The 24,911-nt window shown below is 41.5% G+C and overlaps 1 protein-coding gene across 8 annotated transcripts in view; it reads right to left on the reverse strand.

Moving 5' to 3' along the window:
• Positions 1 to 4,760: 4,760 nt before the first annotated feature.
• LOC127366928 (partitioning defective 3 homolog) overlaps positions 4,761 to 24,911 on the reverse strand; it is a 227,449-nt gene continuing 207,298 nt past the window's right edge. For all 8 annotated transcript variants that reach the window (XM_051406444.1, XM_051406423.1, XM_051406417.1 and 5 more), the window contains 3 exons: positions 17,469 to 17,592; positions 10,994 to 11,136; positions 4,761 to 5,849 (listed from right to left, as the gene is read on the reverse strand). In XM_051406444.1, coding sequence (XP_051262404.1) covers positions 5,453 to 5,849; positions 10,994 to 11,136; positions 17,469 to 17,592 — 664 coding nt within the window. In that variant the 3' untranslated portion in view covers positions 4,761 to 5,452. The remainder of the gene's footprint in view (positions 5,850 to 10,993; positions 11,137 to 17,468; positions 17,593 to 24,911) is intronic.

Here is a 24,911-nt window from a genome sequence, read left to right on the forward strand (position 1 = left end):
AAATCTGGTCATTCACAACAAGCAATAGGAACATTGTAATAAATCTTTTATTACACTGTATTACCTCACACAGAGCACCGTACCAGAGAATATTGTCAAGGCTGTGAGTTTAAATCCTAACTAAGCTCACTGAATTTGGACACAAGTCTAAAGACTTAAGTTTACAGCGCTGCCTGTGGATCTGTGAGGCTGTATTCAGGCTCAGTGCTGCTTGGTGCTCAAACATCAGGATTCTAACACAGTAGTTCCCAACCTTTTTCCTTAAGGGACCTCTTTTTCTATCACTGACTGAACTGCTGACCCCCAACTATATATTTTATGTATATTTCATATTATATTCAATGCATAACAATACCAGTACAGAACAACCGATACACCGTAAACAGTGAACGCAATAAGGCAGGAAGTTTGTGTAAAACCAGAGATTGTGATAAATTTAGAGCAATGATTTCCTGTGAATATTGATCAGAGATGAGTTTTGCTGATATTTCTATACAATCCTCTGTCTCTATTATGTATTTTTTTAATCATTTTTAACAATCATACATACTTAATAGTCTTTCTTGACAAATGATGTGGTTTGTTCTATTAACTGCGTACTTTTTAAATGCTTTAAATAGACGGTGTTTATTTTTTACGTTTTCTTACACCCCTTAAAATCAAGAAGGTCTCATGATACCCTCGTATGTTGGTGTACTAAAATGAGGTAATAAAATAAAGAACCTTATTTACCCTACCATGTAACTGTCATGGTTAAATATCAAAAATCCAACCTCGTACTGCCAGTATTACGATCATATCACTGAAACAACATTTTAGTGGCAGCAGTTTCTCCCTTCTGCTGGTCATGTTAAAACGACAGCTTACTGCCCAGCTGTGTGGCCCAAAATGTGCAAAATCTGTTGTAGGCGGTTTAACAAGTGGCTTAATTAGACACACATGCCTCCATCTCTAAATCAAAGTGCAGAGCGGTATTCAACAGGTGGAGCTTTGAGTATAGGAAATTGTTGTACTAAAATACACCTACAATACTACTTAACAAATCTTAAGAGACAACATTATCTGCACTTCTGTGTTGAAAGTTCAGCTTCACTTATGACAAGAAATTCCAGTTGTGACAAAACATTCAACCCTATGCCCGATGCCTGCAGCGTGAACTCACTTCTAATCTCCTCGGCTATAGACTAGTTTATATTTTTTTCATAGTTTTGGGGTAAAATTTTCACCGCTCCTTTGGGAAAAGTATGGTATAGGATATAGTTTGCAATATATGATATGAAGATATGTGCCAAGAGTCCTAAGAGATGCCAGTGAACACCTGTTTGTTCACATAAATTGACAGATCTCACCTGAACTGCAGTAAACCCGCAGAGGACTGCATGTTTCATATTTCAGCAGTCTGTGAATACCGATGTGGGGAGGACTGAGACAGCTGAAAAGGCATCCTGTGTTCTTGTAAATCCACGCTTATGAGTGCCAAATGTCCTCGCTAATGCAAACCCCAGTGTCCGTGTGTTTCCTCAGTGCACCTTAAAGGAAATGCTCTGAAGGTTATTTACCATTTATGGTTCAGAATTTCAAAGAGACATACATTAAAAAAATAATTAAATCCCTCCTGTAGTCTCAATCTGACCATGGTGACACAATTTTCTGCATACACAACTCCCTCTGATTCTCACACACACACACACACACACACACACACACACACACACACACACACACACACACACACACACACACACACACAAATAAGAACAGACTGCCGTGAAGGATGAAAGCACCGGATGAGGCAAAGTGATTTCTCTGCTTCCACCTCTTCTTCCTCTATTCTCATATCTCAGTTTCTTCCAACACGTACGGCTGGTTGGCTTAAGTAGCATTAGCGGTATTTGGTTAGGACGTCACCTTTGACCTTCAGAACAAAAACAGTAGCAGGGAGCTGCTCAATGGATCCCTTGTGAGGGACAATGGGATTGAGGTTGGACTTAATAACAGGAAACACAACCGTGTTTAGGGAGATTACCTCAGTGTTTAACAGATCAGTGACACAGGGAAACAAGGCGACAAGCCAAATGTTGGTTTCAGTTACGTTTCTACGTCAGCTGTTGCACAATTTCCCCAAAGGAATTAATGATGTTTCACACTCTATGTTATCTCTTTTGTATTCGTCAACGTAGCGAGTAGACCACAGACAGATTTGACATTTGACAGCAGAATGAGCCCCTCCTGCTTAATTGAAGACTCCTCTGATCCCGGTTCAAAGCCGAGGGCTGAGGAAAGAAAAGGTAGGACAGGCAGAGGCAGGCGAGGTTGTAAACAGGATGGAACAGCCTTCCGTTTTATTCTAAATTTGATATGTACAGGAAAAGTGGCTGTATACATTTCTTAATATATCATGTAAAAGTTTTCTGGAAAAAAACAAAACAATTGCACATCAGCTTCCATTTTTTTATACTTTAAAACACATCATAGTACAGCATGGTTGAAGGCAATGTCAAACGGGATACAAATACACTGATAACCGCTTGTAAAGTGTTGGCTCTTGTAAATAAAATAAAAAAGGTTCAGGAAGGAGTACCCCAAAAATGACATTTTAATATGATGATATTAAAAATGTTTTAAAAACACACTGCAGTTTGTGTGCTGTAGTGTCACTGACAAACAAATCACATCGTGTCCCTATTTTGTGTGAAATATTATGATATCATCTCAGGCACTTATCGATATCAGACCCTGTAACTAGACAGCTGAACAGCAGAGTCCATGGCGTTTAGAGCACAGGTCAAATACATCCTTCTAAATGTGCTAGTCTGCATTTCCAGACACACTAGTGTTCACAGCAGGAAGTGCTGGCCGCTACAACCCAACACTTTTCACTAAAAACCATTCAGAGTGGAGATATTTTTTACCCTCACCTACACAGTTTGTGTCTCATTTGGTAACAGTTTTCATCAGCCCCTTCGGAGTACGGATATTACAACACTGGCAAGAGACCATAGTGTGTTTGTGTTGTTACACCATACATAATGCAGGGACATTTGATTTAGCTTAACAGAGCAGTATTGTGAAATCCTCAGGTTAAAACACGGGTTTATACACTGGAATAATGCCATTGAAAAGTCCTTTTTCTTCATCTTCTTACTTTTTCGTTCATCATTTATTACCCCTACTAAGCCTGCATCCTTCCCAGCAAGGGTCTCCATTAACCAACAGGAGATAATGTATGCCATGCAGCTTCACTCTGCATATGGAGAGTGTGTAGGAGTGAAGGACAATTACGTACCTCCTGTTTGTTTTCCACAGCTTGATGATGGCAATTTTTTTCTTTTTTTGTATTTCCCTTTTCTTTAAAAGTTCGACCTCAGCTCGATCTCATTTGCTCACTGGCAGGCAGAGACAATCATGTCACAAACAGGTTGGGTAGTTTCAGACTAAGAGGATCGGTTGCCACCTACTGCAACAATTATAGGAGTGGGCTGGTGGGCTGTGGCAGTGATTTTTAAGCATGTGTCATCAACACCCAAGGTGTTCTCTCAGACCTACACTACAGCATCTGGTTTCACTGATTAGTTCCCGCTCTCTCGGTGAACACATTTGCCAATCAGCTGCTGTAGAGTTTGATTGGAATGAAAATACTCTCAGGTTATAATGGAACAAGCCAAGTCATAATCAAAATGTCACTGGTTTGAAGGTTTGATTCACCCACATTACAAAAAAACCCTTTTACCTCCAGTGGTATCTAGTCATGCAGCCATTTTTGGTTTAGTTTGTCCAGGTTTTTAGGTTTCTGGCCCGAACTAAATACAGTGGAGGTAAATGCAATTTCATCTGTGGTCCTCACAGCATTTGAAAAGCTAATTGTCCTGCTTAAAGCCCAGTCACACCATTATTTAAATCAATTAATAATCAGTGGAATCAACCACAATCAGTGAAATCTTTCAAGTTCAACTGCTGGTTCTTTATGGTTCCACTTTCTAATGTGACCAGGCCTTTACTGGGGAAACCTGTGAAATGTTTTCATATAAACTATTTCTTTGGCAGAAAGCAGTTCAAAGAAACATTTCTGTAAATTCGGGAGAAGAGTGTCAGCTAAATGCTTGAAAAGGTAAAAATACAGAAAGCAATTACAGCAATTGAAAGCAATTAACTCTTGAGGACAATTTTGCCTTTTGTTAAAAATGGGAGAAAAGCTCCTGCTAATCTCACACTGTGAGGCTTATTGTCTCTCTACCCATCTTTTCTCTGGCTCTTTTTATTGCTTTTATTCCTCTCTTTATGTCAGAAGCCGGGCCCTCTGTCGGTGCCTCTGGTGGCAGCGTTCTTTGGCTCTGGCAGGCAGCAGGTGGCTTGTGATGAAAAATTCAGTGCAGAGCCTGACTCGGGAGACGAGGAGGAGGAGGGTGGTAGTGGGTAGCAGGAGGAAGAGTAAGAGGAAGGGGAGGGGTGAGATGAGAGGAAGGTGGGAGATGAGTGAGGAGGGGGGCGGAGAGGAGATGAGGATAAAGGTGGGGGTGTTGAGGTAGAAGAAAGAAAGGTAATAAACAGAGAGGCGAGGAGAACGAAAGGAGGATGGGAGCCAGAGCTCCAGACCGACAGGCAGGCGGGCCAGGGAATCAAGCCCAGAGCGGTGCAGGGGGGCCAGGCGAAGGATCAGAGCTGTCTACCCTCTCTGCCTGGGTCTTCTCTACGGAGATAACACACGATATGAATCATTTATGAGGGGGGCTTTTTTATTACACACACACACACACACACACAACACACACACACACACACACACACACACACTATGCCCTGCTTCTTTCATACACTTTGCCTTGTTTTCTCTGCTCCCCGGGGAGTGCTCAAGTGGGAGAGCTTGAACGCCGGCGGCGGCAGCGGTACGGGTTGAATGTTAACTTTAGTGACGTGAAGAAAGGGTGATTTGTGACCAATGGGAAGAGTCATCTACAGGACACTTTGTAAAGCCACGACACACATACTGGATCATGAAACATGTACCTTGTCACATGCCCACACACAAACCCACACACAGAATTTTACGCCTCCCCGTGGGCCTCAAAAGAACGCCCACTCACTTGCCTGTCTGCCCATTTGATTGTCAGTACATGACGGTGCCAGATCTTGATGAATCAGATTCCTGGACGACTGTGAACAAGCATCGTGTTCGTGAATGCAGAGAAGGCACTGAGCGTCTCATGTCTGTAGGAGGGACTGACTACTGGTATAGGTCATCAGCACAGCGAGGGATTGAACATAAACACCCACATACTGAGTATACTTCACAACTGTTTACCTCTAAGATCATCGCTAAGCTATAAGACCTCTAGGTTGTCCCTTTATCAAGATTTGTAGAGTCCACTTATGCTGTTTCTTTAAGGTAATCCCCTCAGCTCCTGATCCAAAAGTTCTCCGTTTAGTTCTTCATCCATCAGTCCAACAATACTCCTCAAGAATAAAAAAGTCTTCCTTTCTCCGAACCCAATCTATTAAGCCTTGCTAACTGCGAAGGCGAAGGTGGCACATCGTGGCGGTACGGACCCTTGGGAGAGGCTGGGTCCTTCAGGTGCGCTGTGGAGTACCCTTCATAGCTGCTGTTACCGGTGCTCTCCTGCATTAACTTCCCTTTGGCTTCCTGTTCTCGGCGCCTCTGCTCCTGCCTCAGGAGCTCCTGGGCCTCCAGAAGGACTCGAGCGTTGACCCCACCGCCGCCCGGATAGCCATTCCTGGAGCCCTGGTAGCTGGAGTACCTGGGGTTGTCCTTTGCTGTCTGGAAGCCCTCGCCAGGTGGGTACGCCTTATCCCACGAGTCCTGGGAGATGGAGCTGGGGTTCTTCCTGGGTTGCCTGGTGTGCAGAGAGGAAACAGGAGAGGAAAATGTGAGATGCGGTTTGACTTTTGGTTTCATGATTCCTTAGACATGAACCTGAACACATCAACACATTATTTTACTACACAAATATGGCCACGGACATCCATTATCTTTCTATATGAGTAAGTTGGGTGACGGAAACTAAGTGTAATGTTGCTATGAAGGTCAGTGAGTCAGCTGTGGACTAATACTGGAATTCACCTATGTTGGTTTACAATACATTCTCAAAGCAATTCCTGTTTGCATGATAACTTTTAATCTACATACCTCAACTGGAATATGATTGCTACTGAAGAAAATAACATTTTACCATTATGAGACTTCTTACTTGATTTGTGACATTGAGAAACTGGGATTTCTGATAAATCAGGTGATGCGGGTTGAGACAATCAAATACGTAACAAAGGCTCTCTAATTCTTTCTTTCTCAGACCCAAACACTATTTCCTTATAACACTCTTGAACCCTCTTAGCCACATAATGTGACCTGGTCTGGGGTGAGAAATATCGCCAGTAACAAAAATGTTTGTTCAAAACCCATTACCTCTTTGGAGAGGGACTAGTATTTGGATATTTTCTGAAAATGTATTATACTGTCAGTTGCATGGCAGCCAAGACATCACATTCAATGAAAATGTGGTGCCATTACAGCCTAACAGAGTGCCTCTGGGCAAGTACCAGCCCACGGTAACAACATACAGGGATACCTAACCATGTCAAAGCCCCCTTCCAGCCCATTAGGCCCATTTCAAGACAGACAGAAACAACCATTGGATCTGACAGACAGTAGACCTTTCCCAGTTGGAAAATCGAGGCAACCATCTTGTCCGCAATGGATATGCCCAGGCTGATATTGGACACCTGACACAAGTGTCTTAAAGGCATGGTTAGTTGTCATGTTTCTGGGGGGCGTCTGCGCCATTTACCAGAAAGATGGGGGGGGGTCCAGATGTGTGACATCACCTCTCATTTCTGCTTGGCTAGCTTCTTTGTGGCAGCCCTGCCTTTGTGTGTATGTGAGGCCATACGATATGCATGAGTGCCCCAAGCCCGACAGCTCCACCCATTTATCTCGAGGGCAAGGCAAAACCAGAGCAGAGAGAGAGAAGAAGACACACAAAAACATCAATGGGCTTTTGACTCCGAGCCACGCATAATTAGCAGGTTTATCAGCCAGCTGTGAAGAAATCGTATTATTCCTGTGTTTGGATTTGAGCAGGCAGGAGAAAAAAATCCTTAATGAGAATAGAAAAGACCTTTGTTTTTATTCAACAGAGATTGAATGCAATTGGGAATGGATACGCTTCTCGATCGGTGAGATAGGAGAATATAGCCCAGGTTTATTCTTGCACACGGTTGAGTGATTCCAATTTTCAGAGACAGGCGTCCCCGGCATCTGATTTCATTTCATATGTTGACAAAGAGGCCAAAGCCGGTCTGCCTCCCTGCTGAGAAATGCAAACCAGATCGCTCTCTCTGTCTGATGCCGTGCCAAGGGGGAGCATGTACATGTGTGGTAAATACAGAAAGATGTATACTGTTCTGTATTCTCTGCGTGCACACTGTGAAGCATGACAGATGATAAAAAAGAAAGGATGAAAGGTGACAGAGTGAGATTGAGCGAAAAAAGGGAGACATCGTGAGAGGTTGCAGAGCCGGGCAGATAGACATGTGGTTGTGACACACATGCATGCATGCAGACACACAGTAGTGAGACCAAATGTCTGCTGCAGCTGTTGTATCCAGCCTTTGGTCTCCCATAATGGCATCACTTTGGCTCTGAGATCAATGGTGCTCGTCGGTGATGAATATGAGGGCCCTTCGTCCGCCGTCACTGTTTTTAAATGGCAGCGGTTTATTTTCACTCATAGCCCCTTGTTTAGGAAAGGGTCTCGCCCAGAAGGGAACTGACCTTTATCTAAAATGAAAGCTGTTTTTTAAGGAATGCTACCGCCATTAATCACGTCTCCACTCACAATCCAGTCATGCTCTCATGAAGAATTTCGCCCTCCATGAACACCACAGGCTCATATGAATCCCATCACGGCTGCAATCTCTTTAAGGTGATATTCACTCGGTCTCAGTCTCTGACTTCACACGATGGTATGCTCTAAGTCAAACAATAGTTAGTGTTCTCAAGATACTACAGCAGGGTTTATCCAAACAGAACTGTTTCTTAATGGAATTAGTGGAAAAGTGAAGGGACGTGGCCACAGGATGTTGCCTCTGACCGCTGGAGCGAGACGCTAGTTCATTAATCTTTCAGCGAAGCTGCCTGCAATATTTATCAAGGAAGGGATTTATGTCGATAACAGTGGATTAGAGTATGATGGTGAAGTAATAGAAGATAATGTATTTAATGTTGTATATGTATGGTAAGTGCAAGTTGATGATGTGCACCAGGACGGGTCTGTTTGGTTTGACCTTGCAGGGTGTTTTAGAGTTTGCATGAGTAATTACAGATGGCTTTGGGAAACATAATAATTACTTTGAATAACATTTCCTCCCAGACAGTTTGTGTCTGAACTGAATCAAGAATTCAATTCTTCAAAAGGGTCCATACCAGTGTTAGCCAGTCCCTCCAGAAAAACGTGATTATGCGATCGCATAATTCAATGCATAATCAGCCAAAGTCCGCATATTTATGCGGGGGCCGCATTTTTTCAAATACGCCACACTTTCACCGCATAAATTGCAGATTTCCGCGCAAAATATGCGGGGCTTGCATGATTTCATAATCCATGCATTTTCATTGCGAAAAAGTCACATATATCTTAGCAGACAGTTGCAAAATGTTGCGTTTACTTCACTCAAGAGCAGCCATTTTCCCCTGTTGCCATGGGAACGTTATGAAGTGACGTAATTACGCGACGTGAACATCATCGAAAAGCTGCAAACCCCGCGATGAAAACCTCACAGTTGTAAGTATATTAGTAGTATGTAAATTACGTTACAGTAAGAGATTGCACTTTGTGCATTGGAAGCACTTATTTTAACAGAAGATGTCTGTTTTGTATAGCTACCTCTGTAAAACAGGAAGCACACATTTTATGTTTTTATATTTTATTTATTCATTTTTACAGAAGTTGTAGCATATTCCTTTTGTAAAGCTACAGAACTTGTTTGACTCATCAATGTTTTGTAAGTTTGAGCCATGTGTTTATTAAGGTCTGAAATAAAACAAGATGAGAACTTAAATATTCCCAGCACTTTCTGTGATGTAGTATGCTTGCTTATCATAGGAAGTAATAAGAAATGACTATTTACATTAAGGTAGTAGCCTAGTGAGAACAGGGTGTTGGGGGAATCGCTTTTTATTCTCTTTTTCATCAAACCGCAGTTTTTGTAAGTTCCCGCAATTTCATCGCATAAAATTGCATAAATATCATATTCCATCGCATTTTTTAAGAAAACATGCCCCATAATCAAGGACTTTTGCCCGCAACAATCACAAAAAAACTCTCAATTTTTTGGAAGGACTGGTTAGCACATGTGCACTGTATATTTTTCTGTCAATTTGTGAATGCAAGTTTTACATCTTTCCAGGCAGCCATTGGTTTCCATTCATTTCTGTTAGCAGACTATTAAAAGGTTATTGAGTTGCTCAATCAGTCACAGTCTATCATTACTATTTTTCATTGTTACTTCATCGTTGTATGGGAATAAAGTTTAGCTGAAGATTGATTTAAAAGGCTGCACTTCATTCTGATGGTAATGTACCTTCGGCACCTGAATGTAAACCAATGGAAGCCTATAATAATGAAAATGTTTTTTCTAAAACACAGCAGCAGGGGTTTTTAAGACAAATGTATGTAGATGGCACCCCGGTCTTCCTCCTGACTGTGAGGAAGACCGGTGTGCCATCCCCTTTCTCACAGACTGGATTACGCATGCCCCTGCTTTGTGTTTTATTGATGGAAAATCCAAGTTACGCTTACTACCTTGTGGCTTTTGAAAGTTAACAAAAACGGGGCTTTTTGGTTTGCATTTATAAGGTAAAGAGTTTTTGATTTAAAATACAAGGAAAATCTAGTCTTTAATGCTATTTATATTCATATACATACTTCAACCAATGTCATGCAGTGGAGATCAAGGTTTTGTCTATTGACTTTCAACTTCAACATAAAATATTCACTTTGAAGGTAAAAGTTCAACTTTATCGGTTTTAACTGACCAAAAAACCTTCCCAAACATTAAAGCCAAAATCAAAGCAAAACCAAAAAATATTGACTTTTCAAATTAAGAAAACCATTCCCATGTCCACAGTAAGTCACTTTCTGTACCCGCCACCCCTCACCACACACACACACACACACACACACACACACACACACACACACACACACACACACACACACACACACACACACACACACACACACACACACACACACACACACACACTCTAGCACTTCCTGGAACAACAGGCAGTCATAGCATGCAGATCAAAGGGAATTACATTAAGGGAGAGGAAAGCAATCATGTCAGATCTGTGTGAGAGTGTAACATGATCTGTCCATTCTGAGGCTGTGTGTGTGTGTGTGTGTGTTTTTGTGGTCTGAAACTGACCAGCCATGACCCCTGTTCTTACTCAGATGTTATATATATTCTGCTACCATTACTGTCACAAGGCTATTACAATGAATCTGACATAATCAGACAGCCTGCACAAGCGCCATACACACACACACCCACACACGCACGCACACCCACACACACACACAGACACAACACACACACACACAACACACACACACACACACACACGCACGCACGCACACACACAACACACAGACACACACACACACACACAGGCACACACACACACGCACACACACGCACACACATACACTCACAACACTTCTTGAGATACATTATGGATCATTACATTAAATTACAGATCTAAAACGGACACAAACACAGAGAAAACCTCCTGGACACATAGCACATCAGACAGACAGACAGCAGGAACATGAGGAGACTCTACTAACACGCACAATGCCCCACTAAAACACACAGAAGCTCTTAGCACATATTGATTGTTACACAGAAACAAACATCAAACACAACATCATATCAAGACTGTCATGCACACACACTTTTTCTGTCCATCACGTACCGTGGAAGGGAGCTGTACTGTCGCTGTGCCTGGGCGAACGAGTCCCTCTCCTCCTGTCTCTGTCTTTGCATCTGAACCTCGACCGACACCGAGTGGCGACCCGGCTGGTTGTACCCGCCCGGACCATTGCTGCTGGTGTTTGACTGAAAACAGCAAGATGGCAGCTCGGTTAACTTTGATGTCCCCATCGTGATCGTCATCATCTATCTGTTACTGTTTGACAATAATCCAGATTTAACTGAAATGCTGTCCAATTAAATCAGTGGAAATAGGAACTGGTGGGACAAATATGATGAGTGTTTACAGGATTACATTTTATTTTATCGATCTCAGTGCAGGACATTCTTTAATTGCAAAGTAATGAAGGAAATGTCTGGTTCTAGGGTCTTTTATTTAGGAATAGAATACATCAGTGGGTCACAGTAATTTAGCATACTTTCCCACTGACTTGGACCATCTATATGCTGTATTACTGATATTCATAGACCTAACCTGTGAACAGTTTTTACTGGAACTACTCTCTAGCTAAGAAATACCCTCTATGAAAACTGTTTACAGTAATGTCAGTAATAATCCAGAGTAACATTGCTGATATTGAATATTTTTATCATACTTATTCAATGCCGTCTCTAAATCAAATGGAAGAGTGGAAAAATATGTATTTTTGTCTTTTGGACCGATCCTGTAATTAAGACCATGAGCCACATTCCATTAAAAAAAAGTACCCTTTAGAAGTGATAAAACACATTAAATACAAAGATTAAATGGTGAATTTAAATATTTTCTCATGGATGGCATTTTTTTGATTTACTTCCCTTATGGTGATTTTCCTTTTGTATTTTGCTTTAATTAAAGAATATGTGGGTTCCACATATATTGCCAATGTCAAAAACTGGACTGTTTCAAAATCAAATATTTTGACCCAATGATACATTCAAATGTCTCTCTTGTGATAAATTAACCAAGCTCAGAGATCATAATTAGGAGGAATTCAAAGAGCAAAACTAACAGATTATGTATGAATGAATAAAAGGTCTTAAGTTGCCTGAGCAAATTAAAATCTTATATTATTATACTGTTTAGTGAAGATTTTGTTTCTGATTAAAAATTCAAGTTTGGAAAAAGCAGTGTCGTATGAATGTCCTGTAGTAAAACGCTCAGATATTTTACCGTAGGACCAATATCAATACAATTAAAGAAAGATAAAAAATGCCAAAAAATAATCTTTATAAATTGATAAAGAAGATGTGACTTTAAAAATAAACAATTAACATACGATCCAATTCAAAGCATGAAAATCACCACAACTGCAGGCAAGATGTCCACACAGTAACCCAATAAAACTAGCAGTCCCTGACACAGGATACCTCACAAAATCTCCCACCGCCCCCTCCTTCCAACCCCCCCAATAGTCCAAACCACAGACAGACACTTACCAGCAGTTAGTCGGGCAGACACACCCTGAGCTCGTCTCTTCTCAGGTCAAAATGAAGGTGAGACACAGACAGACAGAAGGAGGGGGCAGTGAGGGAGGGGCCATGCTGGAGTCTCAGAGCAGGGGTGCAGTGATGAGACGAGATGGATGTTAGTGGGTGTTAATGAAAGAGACAACACTCAGCCTGTTGACATTGTGACAGTCCCCCCCCCAAACGGTCACACATAAACACCTCCTGTGCTGCTTATTAGGTTACAGTAGGTATGTGCGTACAGGCACAGCCAGGTTGAGTGATATGTACATTTGTAAATGTTTGTAAGGATTTTTATGATAGTAAATATAATTTTAATTATTATTATCTTATGTATGTTTATACCGGCATACACACAAACTCTCAGCGGTCCATTAAAATGTACTAGTGCATCTCTTATTCACTTCAGCCCTGAAGGGGTTGATTATCCTTGAGAAGTAGTTCAATGTTTGCCCAACCATGTCTAAAGGCAACAGTATTTATACCTGTTCCCTTTTTCGTAGCCTGCCGTTATGGCCCTCCCCCTGGCTGCATCCCATTTTCTCCCTGACTTTTCAAAGCCTCCATGTCCTAGGTCACTGTAGTCTCACAGAATTCATGGCTCGAGTGGGGTTAATATGGCACACACTTTCATGAACTCATGGTGTCAGTTGAGCTTGGTAGAGAAGTTCAAATCTTGCCTACTTTCTGGGTAAAGTGGGCATGATTGACGCAGTCCGATTCAGAGACTGATAAACTAATAGATGCTACCCCTCAGTTCAGAAGTTGGAGTGGTAAGCTCTTTGTTTGAAGCATATTCACCCCTCAAACCCTAACCATTATAACTACATGCCTAACCCAAGCCCTTACTGAACTGAACCTGAAGCTAACCATAACCGAAACAGCCCTTTAAAAAAGCGAGGAGCGGTCTTCACTGTCATGGTCTAAAATCAAAGAGTGCACACACACACATATATATAAACCATATGCTAATATCTCTTTCAGCAGCAGAGCACTACCTCGAGGTCCAGCCCACACTGGTACCACAACTCCTTCCGCTCCACCGATGTTCATTAGCGGCGTGGGTTCAATAATTACGTGCGGATAAGTCGTAACACAAAGCCAATCTAATTACTTTTATGGCCGTGCAACGTATTGAGAGCCTGGCGGGAGCACTGTCAGTTGGTGGGGAGGCCATAAAACGATTAAGAGTGCTAAGGAGACACTCCCCTTTAAACCAAATGAAGCCGGGGCAATCATCTCTGGAATTGATTGGCACTGCCTCGCAGCTCGGCCGACAATAAGGACAGGCTCGCAGACAGCCGAGAGGGAGGGGTGAGCAACCCTTATTCCATAGCTGAATTGAAAATTGCCCACAGGTAAATTACAGTCCCAATATTTTTCACATGAGGAAAAAAATCCCTGTAGCGGTTTAGGAGTGCTAAATATATTCCTACAGTAGGAATGTCTGCCTGAACACGCTGATGTAGAGTGGAGGGGAAAATACCCTAAAGGAATCCAGATAATAGCAGTATTAAAATGTTACAGTAAAATACAAGAGGCAATATTATGCCCTTTCTAAACCCCCACCATCAAGTGAATGAACTCCTCTTTTCCCATAGTGGTATAAATGAGTGCAATAAAGCTGGTGCGGTGCTGCTGAGAGAGCGGGCATCAGTCATCCTGATGGAATTAGACCGTGTTACCCACAATCCTCCCCTGCTCCCCAAACTATGGTGAAAAAGACTAGAGCTCCCGTTGCAAAGAAGAGATACAACACTGACGAGAGTCATGTGGCTAAACAGCTTGTGTTGAAAATGGATAATTGGGCGAATCGAGCACAGAGGGTGAAATTGTACGATTGATTGAACAGATCCAGCTATCCTTCACTGGAGGTGTGATATATAAAGAGGTGAGCTGGAGGTTGAGTACCCAAACCTGGCTGGAAGGTCCAAACAACATGATTAGTGCTTCTATATGGCTGTGCAGAGATATCTGTTTAGCTGGTATGACAGTTTTTTTATGACAGTTTTTGATATTAATTACTCTCTATTTTTGTTTTAGATGAAGCTATTCTAGAAAGTCTAATTTAGAAAATGTCCAAATATACTGAATTTTCCAGTCCAAGCTGATGGTTGATGACGATTGTTGGTTAGGCAAAACAAGTAAAGATATTCTATTTACAATTTATTTTACAACAGAGAAACGCAGGAAATCTTCATGTTGCTTGAACAATTACTCAAAATAATAATCAGAATTGTTGTTGATGTTGACTTCCCTATGGATTGAACAATCTTTTTACTAATCATTTCAGCACAGAAATGGATATTATACGCTGTAACCCTACTTAGGATTTATTTGATCTATTTGACATTTGCTTATATTATATAACCATTTTTCTGCCATATAAAAAAACACAGCATATGAATGTTAGCAGTGTCTCATATGCAGCGCTGCCCTGGCACAGACTGTAAGTGGGGCAAGTTGTAGGTGAATTAAGAAAAAGGACACTGGCTCCTTGAGGTTTGCAGCACATCACTCAGATGAAGCAACAGAATGTAATATATGCATGGGGGAGGTAATTGAATTTCAAAGACACATTCTCCTGTTTTCCATATGGCCCACCAGTATGGTCAGGGCATGAGTCTAATAAGAGGCAATTACTATGGCAAACCTGAGTGTGAGCTGCACCCTGACAAGTAAAAGGGCTTTTAAGGGACCATTGGAGGGTTCCTGGTAGATCCACCAGTCAAAGAAGTATTTATCTATAGCACTAGATATCTGGGAATAAAAACATAGGCACAAGCAAAGGAAGGGCTAGGAATGGAGGTTCAGGTTTTTGATACGACTTTCATGGCATTCAGTATCAAAAACAAAAAAAAAAAAAAAATGTTTTTAGTATTCTTTGATTACACAGCTTTTGATTCAAATCTGAATTTTGCCAATTTTAAAGTGTTTCAGGCAAAGATGTGCGCTTGTGCTTCTTCAAAAGGTAAGATTTAAAGAATATTTCTCTGTAAAAACACATTTATTCTCAAAGTATGGTATCGTCAAATGGATCCTTTGGTATTGAAAGGAAATCTCAGTTATCATATCGGCACTCATGTAGAACATTTTTAAACTATACCTGTCTCTGGTTTAAGATTTGCTTTGGCAACCAAAGCAAAAGATCCATACCATGGGTATTTCTGACATCTCCTTTTTCTAACAAGGTCCTGCCCACAGCAGTGAGAGAAGAGCGTTGAAAAACACAAGTGCAGATCTCTTTAAAAAAAAGGTTTTAACTTGGTAAATACTAGTGAGAAAAATGGTTTTCAGGGATTAGGGTGAGTGAAGTGAATCCTTTTAGATCAACTTTCAGAGTGTGGGTTACGTAATACTGAGTTTTCATGGGAAAATCACACTTAGTCAACAATAGCCAATGCGCTGCAGTTGACGTAAACAAACAATATACTGCAGTATTGTTGAGCTCTTTAATGGAGAGTACGCTCAGTTGTTTAGAGACAAAGGAAGAAGTGACCTGCGCTCTTCTTTCCCACACTGTCCTACTTTTGCCGCACAATGCCAGCCTGAAAGTGCGCCAGGCCGCCGAACCCATTAAAACGCACAAATCTGGTGAATACTGCTGAATGCAAAACAAAGCTATACATTTTTATTGGATTTATCAGCTAGAAAAGAAAGGCCGGAGCACAGATGATTTGGTTTGTGACCTCTCACTTTATCATTTCATTTCAATTATAAATCATAGGACCAAATTCTCCCATTGCACACCAAAGACTGGGCAGAGCTACAGTGGGAAATTGTAGTGTAGACACCAGCAGTAAAAAGAGCTCATACAGAAATATACAAAAACACAGCTGTGTGTGCAAAATGACCTTGTATAGAAACAACCAACAAGGACAATTCATGTTATTTGTAAAGAATGTAATTTACAACACACCTAGTGTCTAGTTTGGGATAACACACATTTGTACTCACATTGATTAATTATAATACATATTGTATCATGATGTGTTTGTATTAGAGTATGTTAAGAATATGTGTGAAAAACGTGTGTTGTCTCAAACGAGATGAAGGAATGTGGTGAAAATTACTCCTTTAGTGTATAAAACAGTAATATATTACACATTACACAGAGATGGTAGCAATTAGAAAAAAGTAGTAAAATCTTGTCTTCAAGATTTAAAATTTTGCTACAGCTGAATGTTCATCATAATTTGTTATTCAAAATAACGTAAAACCAAGTACACTTGAGTTGTGGTGCAAGGAAGAAGGGAAGACTAAAATAAATACTAAAAATATGACAAGCGATTTCATCACCCCAAAAAACTTTGAAGGCATTCAGATTTTGTTCGCTTATTATTACCCCATGTTGCTTCAGAATGCACTAATTACCCCCCTTCTTAGCCAGTGAAGCTTTTAATGACATAAACGCCAGTTAAAATGTACACAACTCTCACCATGAAACTGTAGAAAGGCACAGTTAAAACAAAGGGTTTACAAATGAGACCCCTGAACACAGAAACATTGTGAAGACAAACCCAAGTCCATGAGGTGGTGGGCGGGTCCATGTGGATGACTGACACACACAAACAGCGACGATGGATGAGTAGAGTAGGTTGTGACAGATGGGTGGGGTTAGTGACGGTTGCGTCAGGAGGTGTGCAGACTCCTGCATGCAGGTGGTGGGACATTTGAGGGTGAGGGGTGTTAGCATTAGCACAATTAGCCAGGAAGGCCCATGGAGGTTAATGGTAATCCTAAGGTGGGAACAGGGTGATATCATCAGTCTTGTTCATGGCTGGTAGTAGTGGGGTTAGTGATGGTTAGCACCATACTCCAGTTAGCCACAGGGTACTGTCGTGTGCTAACACTGTTAGCATTCTCCTCAGGCTAGCATTTGAAGTCATTTGTCCAGAGTCTCGGTCTGGTAGAGGTCGCTTCTTGACATTAACAGTCTTAAAGTCTGGCCATCTTCTCCGGCCGACAGACGATTTGAGTTACAGGTTCCCGTCATTTCAGACACTCACCCAGGGCTGCTCGAAGCTGTAGGTCCTCCTGCGGTCGTCGGGGTCGTCCGGAACGGTCTGGGACTGCTGGAACTCCTGCCTCAGCCTCTGTATCCGGTCGTGGTTGCTAGGGGCTAGCCGGTTACTGGGGAGAGAGGAGAGAGAAAAGAGGAGGGAAAGATGGATGAGTGTGAGAGGTCCATTGTGAGCAAGTGACCTGGTTTCATCAGCGCAGGCGGAAATGGCCTGCAGGATTGAGTTATTTAAAGTCCAACGTACTTTGTCCACGAAGTGATCAAATGCAATGTTGACACAGGAAAAGCAACCGAGATACGTTCAACCCAGATAAAACATAAAACATGATAAGTGAGGGCAGAGCCAAGAGCGGGCTTACAGCAGAGCCAACAGCAATATGAATCAAACTAATGTGCCTCTGATGTATTATTCATAACAATGAACAAAGACTAGCGGTGAACGGTGAGCAGTACCACAACACACACACACACACACACACACACACACACACACACCCTCCCACCCCCCCTACTGGCCTCATATCGTTCAACTACTGCACTGCTATTGTCTGTTGCAGCCCTGCGGTGCTTACATCAAACAATGCTGCCTTCAGTGTAACTTGCTCACGGTACACTGAACAAATGCACTCTAGCTGGTCATTTAACAACTATTTGTTCAACAACTGTAACTAGATTAGACGTTACGGACTCTATGATGTTCAGTGATTAAATACGAAAAGTTTTAGAGACCGGTTGTCAGCATGCACAGTGAGCTCCAATGTCAAAAAGATAAACCATTATATATTTGGTGTACATGGCAATTAAATACATTTTGATTTTGAAATTCTAAAAGATAGTTGTTTTCTTTGGAATCTCAAAACAATTTCTGGTAACGGTAAAAAAACTGCACATCAAACTTAGGCATTGAAGCAAATCAGAGCTCCTGTTGATGAATATAAATCTCTTGTCATCTCAGTAACAGTTATATATGCAACTGTACAGACATGTATAATATTCATCTCTCCCAAAGAGAAGTTCTGCTAGTCTCTGCGCTCAAAAATGGAGAAAAACTATAGGTTACACGATCAAAAGAGAAGACAGGTTAGTGTTAAATATATATGGCCTCCCACGGAGGAAACTAATTAACACATTTTCCCTCTCAGGCAGTGTGTGTGAACAGAAGCATCAGGGTTGGTGGATGAGGGACCAGCGGGGAAACGTTGACTCAGAGTGTGACTTTTCAACTTTCTCACTCTGCCAGGAAATTCCTGGGGACTGTCTTATCTCTAAAACTCAAAAGGTCAAACCGGCAACTCTTTCCAGTCCCAAAGCTCCCCTATGTTTGGTTTTGCAAACCTTTTTCTGCTTACAAAGTAAAAATTTAAGGTCAGGGTAAAGATTCCGAATGGTATTTGTTGAGGGATATGATTAAAATGTTGACAGAAAAATATTATATTAAAAAAGGGTACGTGCACCTGTAAAAAATACAAATTTTAAAAGGAATAAACAAAACATATCCTTAGAAGCTGGGTTATGACAGTAACTGCACAGTTTAAACACAATAGACTATCAGTTTATCTTCATGAGGCCATAGTATGACTCCATCGAGGCATAATATCGCAGCAATAACAGCCTAAATTAATTTCAGTAGGCTTATGATGCTATAATCTAAAACACAGCAGCACCACCAACTTCGGCAGCTATTAACTCCAGACGCACACAATGGAAAAGGCCAGAGCCAGTCAGCCCTGCTAAAGACCAGGAACCTGTCATTTGCGATCCTGCTAATCTCCATGATATGTAACACAGCCGCTTGGCTTCTTTAGACCGCAGCTGACCTGATAGGCGGTACAAATGTGACCCTCTGGCTTTGGGTCAAGGCCCGGCTTCAACAGAAAGGCTGATATCTGATAGTCAGTAACCTGTAAACAGATGTGGTAGCGCTAGAAAAAAAAAAAGTTGAAAATTTGTTTCTTAGTTTTCCATGGATTAAGACAGTCCACGGTGAAGAAGAAGCATAACAATTCAGTCAGAATCCAAGTCCAATGTTTGCCAGACAAAAGATGTTCCTTCTCCTGAGATAGTCGCTCAACCCTGTAATCAAAAGTATATCACCATTAAGGCAACCTATAGACCCATCCTATACGCTGGAATCCTGCCCAAGAGACTGAATGGAAGAGAAACTCAAATAAAGGGATCAAAGATCTCCAATCCTCCAGTCTGACAAAACACTGCAAATCAATCAAAGAAAGAGCAACACTGCAATACAACTGTACTGCCAAAAAACCCCAGAGACAGGGAAGAACAGCGGGCTGAGATTTAGTCTGAGATGAGCTTCATCCTCTGGACAGGCTCACTCAATATCTGGCACTGCTGTATGAGGCTGAAAGGTCACTGTGTGGCTTTGTTGAGTGGAGTGTCTCTGGGACTCAATAACAGGACTGTGGCTTGCTGACTGGGCTGCCAGCAAAACTGTTTACGCTGAGATGCACCCTGCCTTTCATGGTCGGGCGTGCCTCCTGAAAAGCTGTCTGTCTCGGTCTTAAGCCTGGAAAGGAGAGAGTTTTGAGAAGATGTAATGTCTGCATTGTGGGCAGACTCTGATTTCAGAACTGCACCGCTACACTATGTTCTAATGCAGCATGGTGAAACAGAGCGATTGCCAAAAAGAAGCTTTGAGAATATGATCGCTTTTACAAATTTACGCCTTTGTTTTCTCTTCCAAATAAGTTTGGCTAATCTGAAGTGTTGTATAAAATGTGTGATCATCTGGCCGCTTGTTCTTCTTGCCCTGCTGAACTTCTGTTTTAATGATGTTGCCATGTTCCTAGATCTCAGCATTTAACTTGGTGAGAACAGTGTTACTATTCCTGATAGGACTGATGTCCAGAAGTACGAATTGAAGACCTAGGGCAGTAAAAACCAGGTATCCTTTAAGCCTGGAAAGGAGGGTGCTTGTGTAGGATTTGAGATCTGGATTGTGGCCAGAGTTTGATCTCAGAACAACAAAGCCACAATATGTTCTAAAGACGCCTCGTAAAACACAAAAAAAAACAAAGCTTTGAGAGCAGGACTGAAGCAATTAAAGACAGCCACTAGAAGTCCTTGCTTCATTTGACATAGAGGAGGAAGTGGTCCAAATTGGACCTAACTCCAAACTAATAGGATTTATCAGATCTGTGCTTCACTTCAAAATCCCCTATGACATTGACGTTGCTTCCACGGATCCCAATCAAAGCATGCCAACAGACAGAGGGAAGGCCTCTATGGGGCAATGCACAGTAAGTGACAGAGACAGCTGATGGACAGAATCCTAATCCTGTGGATTATAAATGAATGGCCTCATTCACACAGGCTGCTCTTCCCATGCCTATAGGAGCATCCCTCAGACCTACCACCAACTGTACATGGGCATAAATTTAAGAACCGTGCACTCGTTTAGAGGACTTGGTGACTTTTAGTGTGCCCTTGAAATGAATGCAAAGATGAGGGTGTCTGCATGGTTTTGGCCAATAAAAAAGAAACAGCTGTAGTCGACCCCATTAGCCACCAGCTGGCCCACAAAGACCATCTGAGCATGTACAGTACACCGAAGTGTGGAGGCCTATACGGTGGAGAGATTCGAGTGGATGTTTTGTGACGAGGGCCCTCGTGGCTAGTGGTTACAAGTGGTGTGACCTTGACGATACAAGAACAGCATTGTTGGTTCACACTTCAAAGTCACTGATGAAAGCGTCACCCCAAGCATGCAGCACTGCGTGAAGGACTATTAACAAAACCAGCCAAGTCAGTGTTTCTTAAATCTTATCAGAGCCTATTCTGTCTCTAATGCAAATTAGAAGAATGATTCATATAAAAATCACACCTCGCTCTTAATAATGGACGGATTGTATTCTGTGATATCCTATCTATTTCATTTGCCAATAATCCTTAATTCATAATAATCAACTTTTTAATTAAAAGCCACCGTCTTAATTAAACATTTAATTAGGCATGGTTAGTCATGGGCTTCCCATCTCGAATGTGACTGTTGTACTGACTAGCTCACCAGCCTGTTAAATAAACATTTTCTGATGCAGCGATACGCATAGTAAGAGAACACCGCATGTCGTGAATACGTGTTCCCGCAGAACACAGCAGCTGTGGGTTAGTTTCTGTAATCTTATCAGATGGGGGGAACGAGGCCCTACATCCTCTGACAAAGAGAGAGCAGCAGCTGGAGCCTTTCTCTGCTGTGAAAAATGAACTGAGATGCTGAAGATCATAATCCAGGTCTATTGATCGAAGGATCACAGACAACTACGAGGGAGACTGATGCCCTCGCTAACCGGTGCTAGCGGCTAACCTTCCATCTTTGGGCTGTGGTATGGCCGAGTCCCTACTACTGTATCAACTGAAGTGAAGCTTCCTCAAGCAGTCACACACGTATACAAATCTGGGATAGATGTTGATACAAGTTAGTAGGGGATGAACACTAAAAATATCTTTGTTTAGGACATTTTGGTTGGACTCCCTTGAAGTGGTGAAGTGAAATCTTTATTTTAAATGATTAAATTACCTTTTTAGTACATTTTAAAAACAGATTACAGTGTTATATTCGTGACACTTACAAAAAAAACTGTTCTGTATATAAAAAGAAAGCTAATGTCACACAAAAGGATACAGCAGTGTTGAACTGGCGAAGCAGAATCTGTGTACAGTTACGTTGAAGTACACAAGCATTAGCTACAGAAACAGGTAGGTTTAAAGCGCTACCTTAAGAGGAAAGTTGTAGTTTCTTTAGTTACTTTTGTTAGACTGAAGATGAAGTCCATTTTATGTTTTAATGTGCTTTATACGATGATTTAACAGGTATACTTTTTAACAAAATGTCTGCCATCTTTGCTGACTTCTGGTGGGAAGACTGTAAAAGATCCTATAAAAGAGTTTGCCTTTCTTGTGGCAAATTGTATTTACAGAACTTCAGAGAGAAGACAAAGTTTATTGCTTGAAATACAATCTTTTATATAATGAGTTATGCTCTTGTGTTGTACTGCAGCTGTTTAATTGGTGTCTAATAAGCCAACGTGGGCCAGGCACTCGTATGTGTGTGACACAAAATAAAATAGAATAATTGGACAAATACTGCTGTTTACATTTAATATCCAGATCTGTGCCATTTCTTGATGCTACATTATTTCAAAGATGTTAATACATACTGTAAATGGGTGAATTGCTAAAAAAGAACAAGCATGTTCTGTTGATCTTCCTTGGACATATAAAGGTTAGAAAAGGATTAGCTCAGATGCTTGACTACTCACAGCCTCACTGGTGATGCAGTGGAGAGATTAGAGGGGCCAAGAGGCCGCCGTGCCTGTTGTGTCTGAGGCCATTTAGGCTCTTATTAACCCGATCTTGCTTTTACTATGGATTACATGGGCTTAACCCTGAAACACTGACAGAGCCAAATTGATCCGCAGAAACATAGCAATTAGATGCCAATCGATACAATATCTCCACACTTAGCAACTCATTATCAAATCCTTGGCATTTGCCTCATCGTGTCAATTGACTAAGTAAGAATAAAGTGGGACTGCATGTTGATAGACTGCACAAACAAATCAGTTAGTATGCAGAGGAAGATAAACAGCCAAACAGAATTTTTCATTCTATGTAAGAGCTTGTGCTAATAGGGAAGTTAAGAGGCTAATGAATCTAGCTAACGCGTTCTGTAACCCAGACCGAATCAGACACAATCTGCACATTCACGGCCCGGCTCGGATCAAACCGCTCTCTTCTCAGAGGGCACAGCACTGGACCGGCGCCGACATGCTGTGCCAAGCTTAGTGGCTGAGTGTGTATTTGTGTGTGTGTTCATCAGAAGAGAAATATGGCACTTTAGTTGGTGAAACGCTGCAGTAGGAGGAACAGCCACTGGGCAGCGTTAACAACAACCGCAGCTCTGCACAGAGACGTAGGTCGATTTGAATATACATTATAAGTAATGTGTGATGAGTCACTGGGAATTTGTATAAATACTTTGGCTTCCTTCTTCATCACTTGAAGAGCTTCAGTTTAAAATAATCTGAAACACTGCTTAACTGTCCTACTCTATGCAGTTCATCCCATAAGGGATATGAAGTGTTTTGGAAAGAAACAATTCACTTTTTTCCTCCATTTAACAGTAGGCCATTTCTCTAAAACTGATTAATTCCATGAAGCGCAGGAGCTCTCACACTGATCCCTTCCTGCAACTTACAGTAGCATTCATTCTGAGCCTTAGCAATCCCACAGGGTGTCAACACTTGTGCAAAGCAGACAGTAAACATTGGAATCCATCGACGGAACGGATTGTATTTAATTGGTTTTCAGTTTTATAGGGCATCTCTATTTTTCCAGGGGCACTGCTGGTCAGAAATGTCAGAGATGGTAATATAATATTTGACTGATATTAATGTATGCACACATACACACACACTTTTAAAGCAAGATGGGTAACTGGTCTTGGATTTCAAGCTATGGCGCCACTGGAGGCAGTAATGGTGTGGCACACAGCAATATGCCTCCTTTTAATTCATGGGCCAATTTCATGCTTGCACACATCAGCGTATCGATGCCGGTCCGCTCGGTTACAAGCAAATAAATTGGACTGCGTTCCTGATATCTGTAATCCTGCCCTACTTTTAACGAAGGTGGGGAGCATGCTGTCCTATGTGGGCCATTTAAGTTTCATTACTCAAGTCCCCATCGGATTTTGTGGTGGAACCACATTTGAATATGTCACCGTAATATCTGCAGGGGCATTTCACATGTGGTTTAGCATGAGCTCTGATTCCCATTTTCTCACAGATGCTTTCAATACGTTCTTTATAATGTACTCTGAGATTGAACTTCATGTCAGGATTGAAATGAGGAGAGATTGTACCGGATCTAATCTCAAGGATGTCTTCAGCAGGAAATACTACAGGATCAGTCTGCCACGCCTCTCGGTTGTACAGATCATTTAAAAATGCAGTATTGTAAGTAAACAATGTCTTTTGTCAAAGCTGACTACATCAGCAGTAACTCCACTGTCTTGATGCAGGACATGTTGGTATGGTAACATAGTAAACCATGGAAACCAGCATGTAGCTTTGGAGACTTCTCACCAGAAAAACAACTGCATTGGTCGGTTGTTTAAATATCTAAAAAATACTATGTTGATGCTTTTTTGATGAATGACATCATGCAGTCCTGAGAGTAAGGACTATGATCTCCAAGTAGAAAAAGGAAGAAACAGAATTAATTTGTTATAGCACTGCAAAACATCCCCAGGAAGAGGTCACGGTGAATGGTTGCGAGTACAAAGTGCCTGACTCCGACTCACCAATGTTTTCCTTACAGAAACCTCATCCCTAATGTAGCTCATATGAGCCATTTTGGAGCAGTTGTTTTTTAATTTTTTGTTTTTTTAATCACTATTATTACTCTA

Source organism: Dicentrarchus labrax, unplaced genomic scaffold (assembly GCF_905237075.1).
Source record: "Dicentrarchus labrax unplaced genomic scaffold, dlabrax2021, whole genome shotgun sequence".
NCBI classification, from domain to species: Eukaryota; Metazoa; Chordata; class Actinopteri; family Moronidae; genus Dicentrarchus; species Dicentrarchus labrax.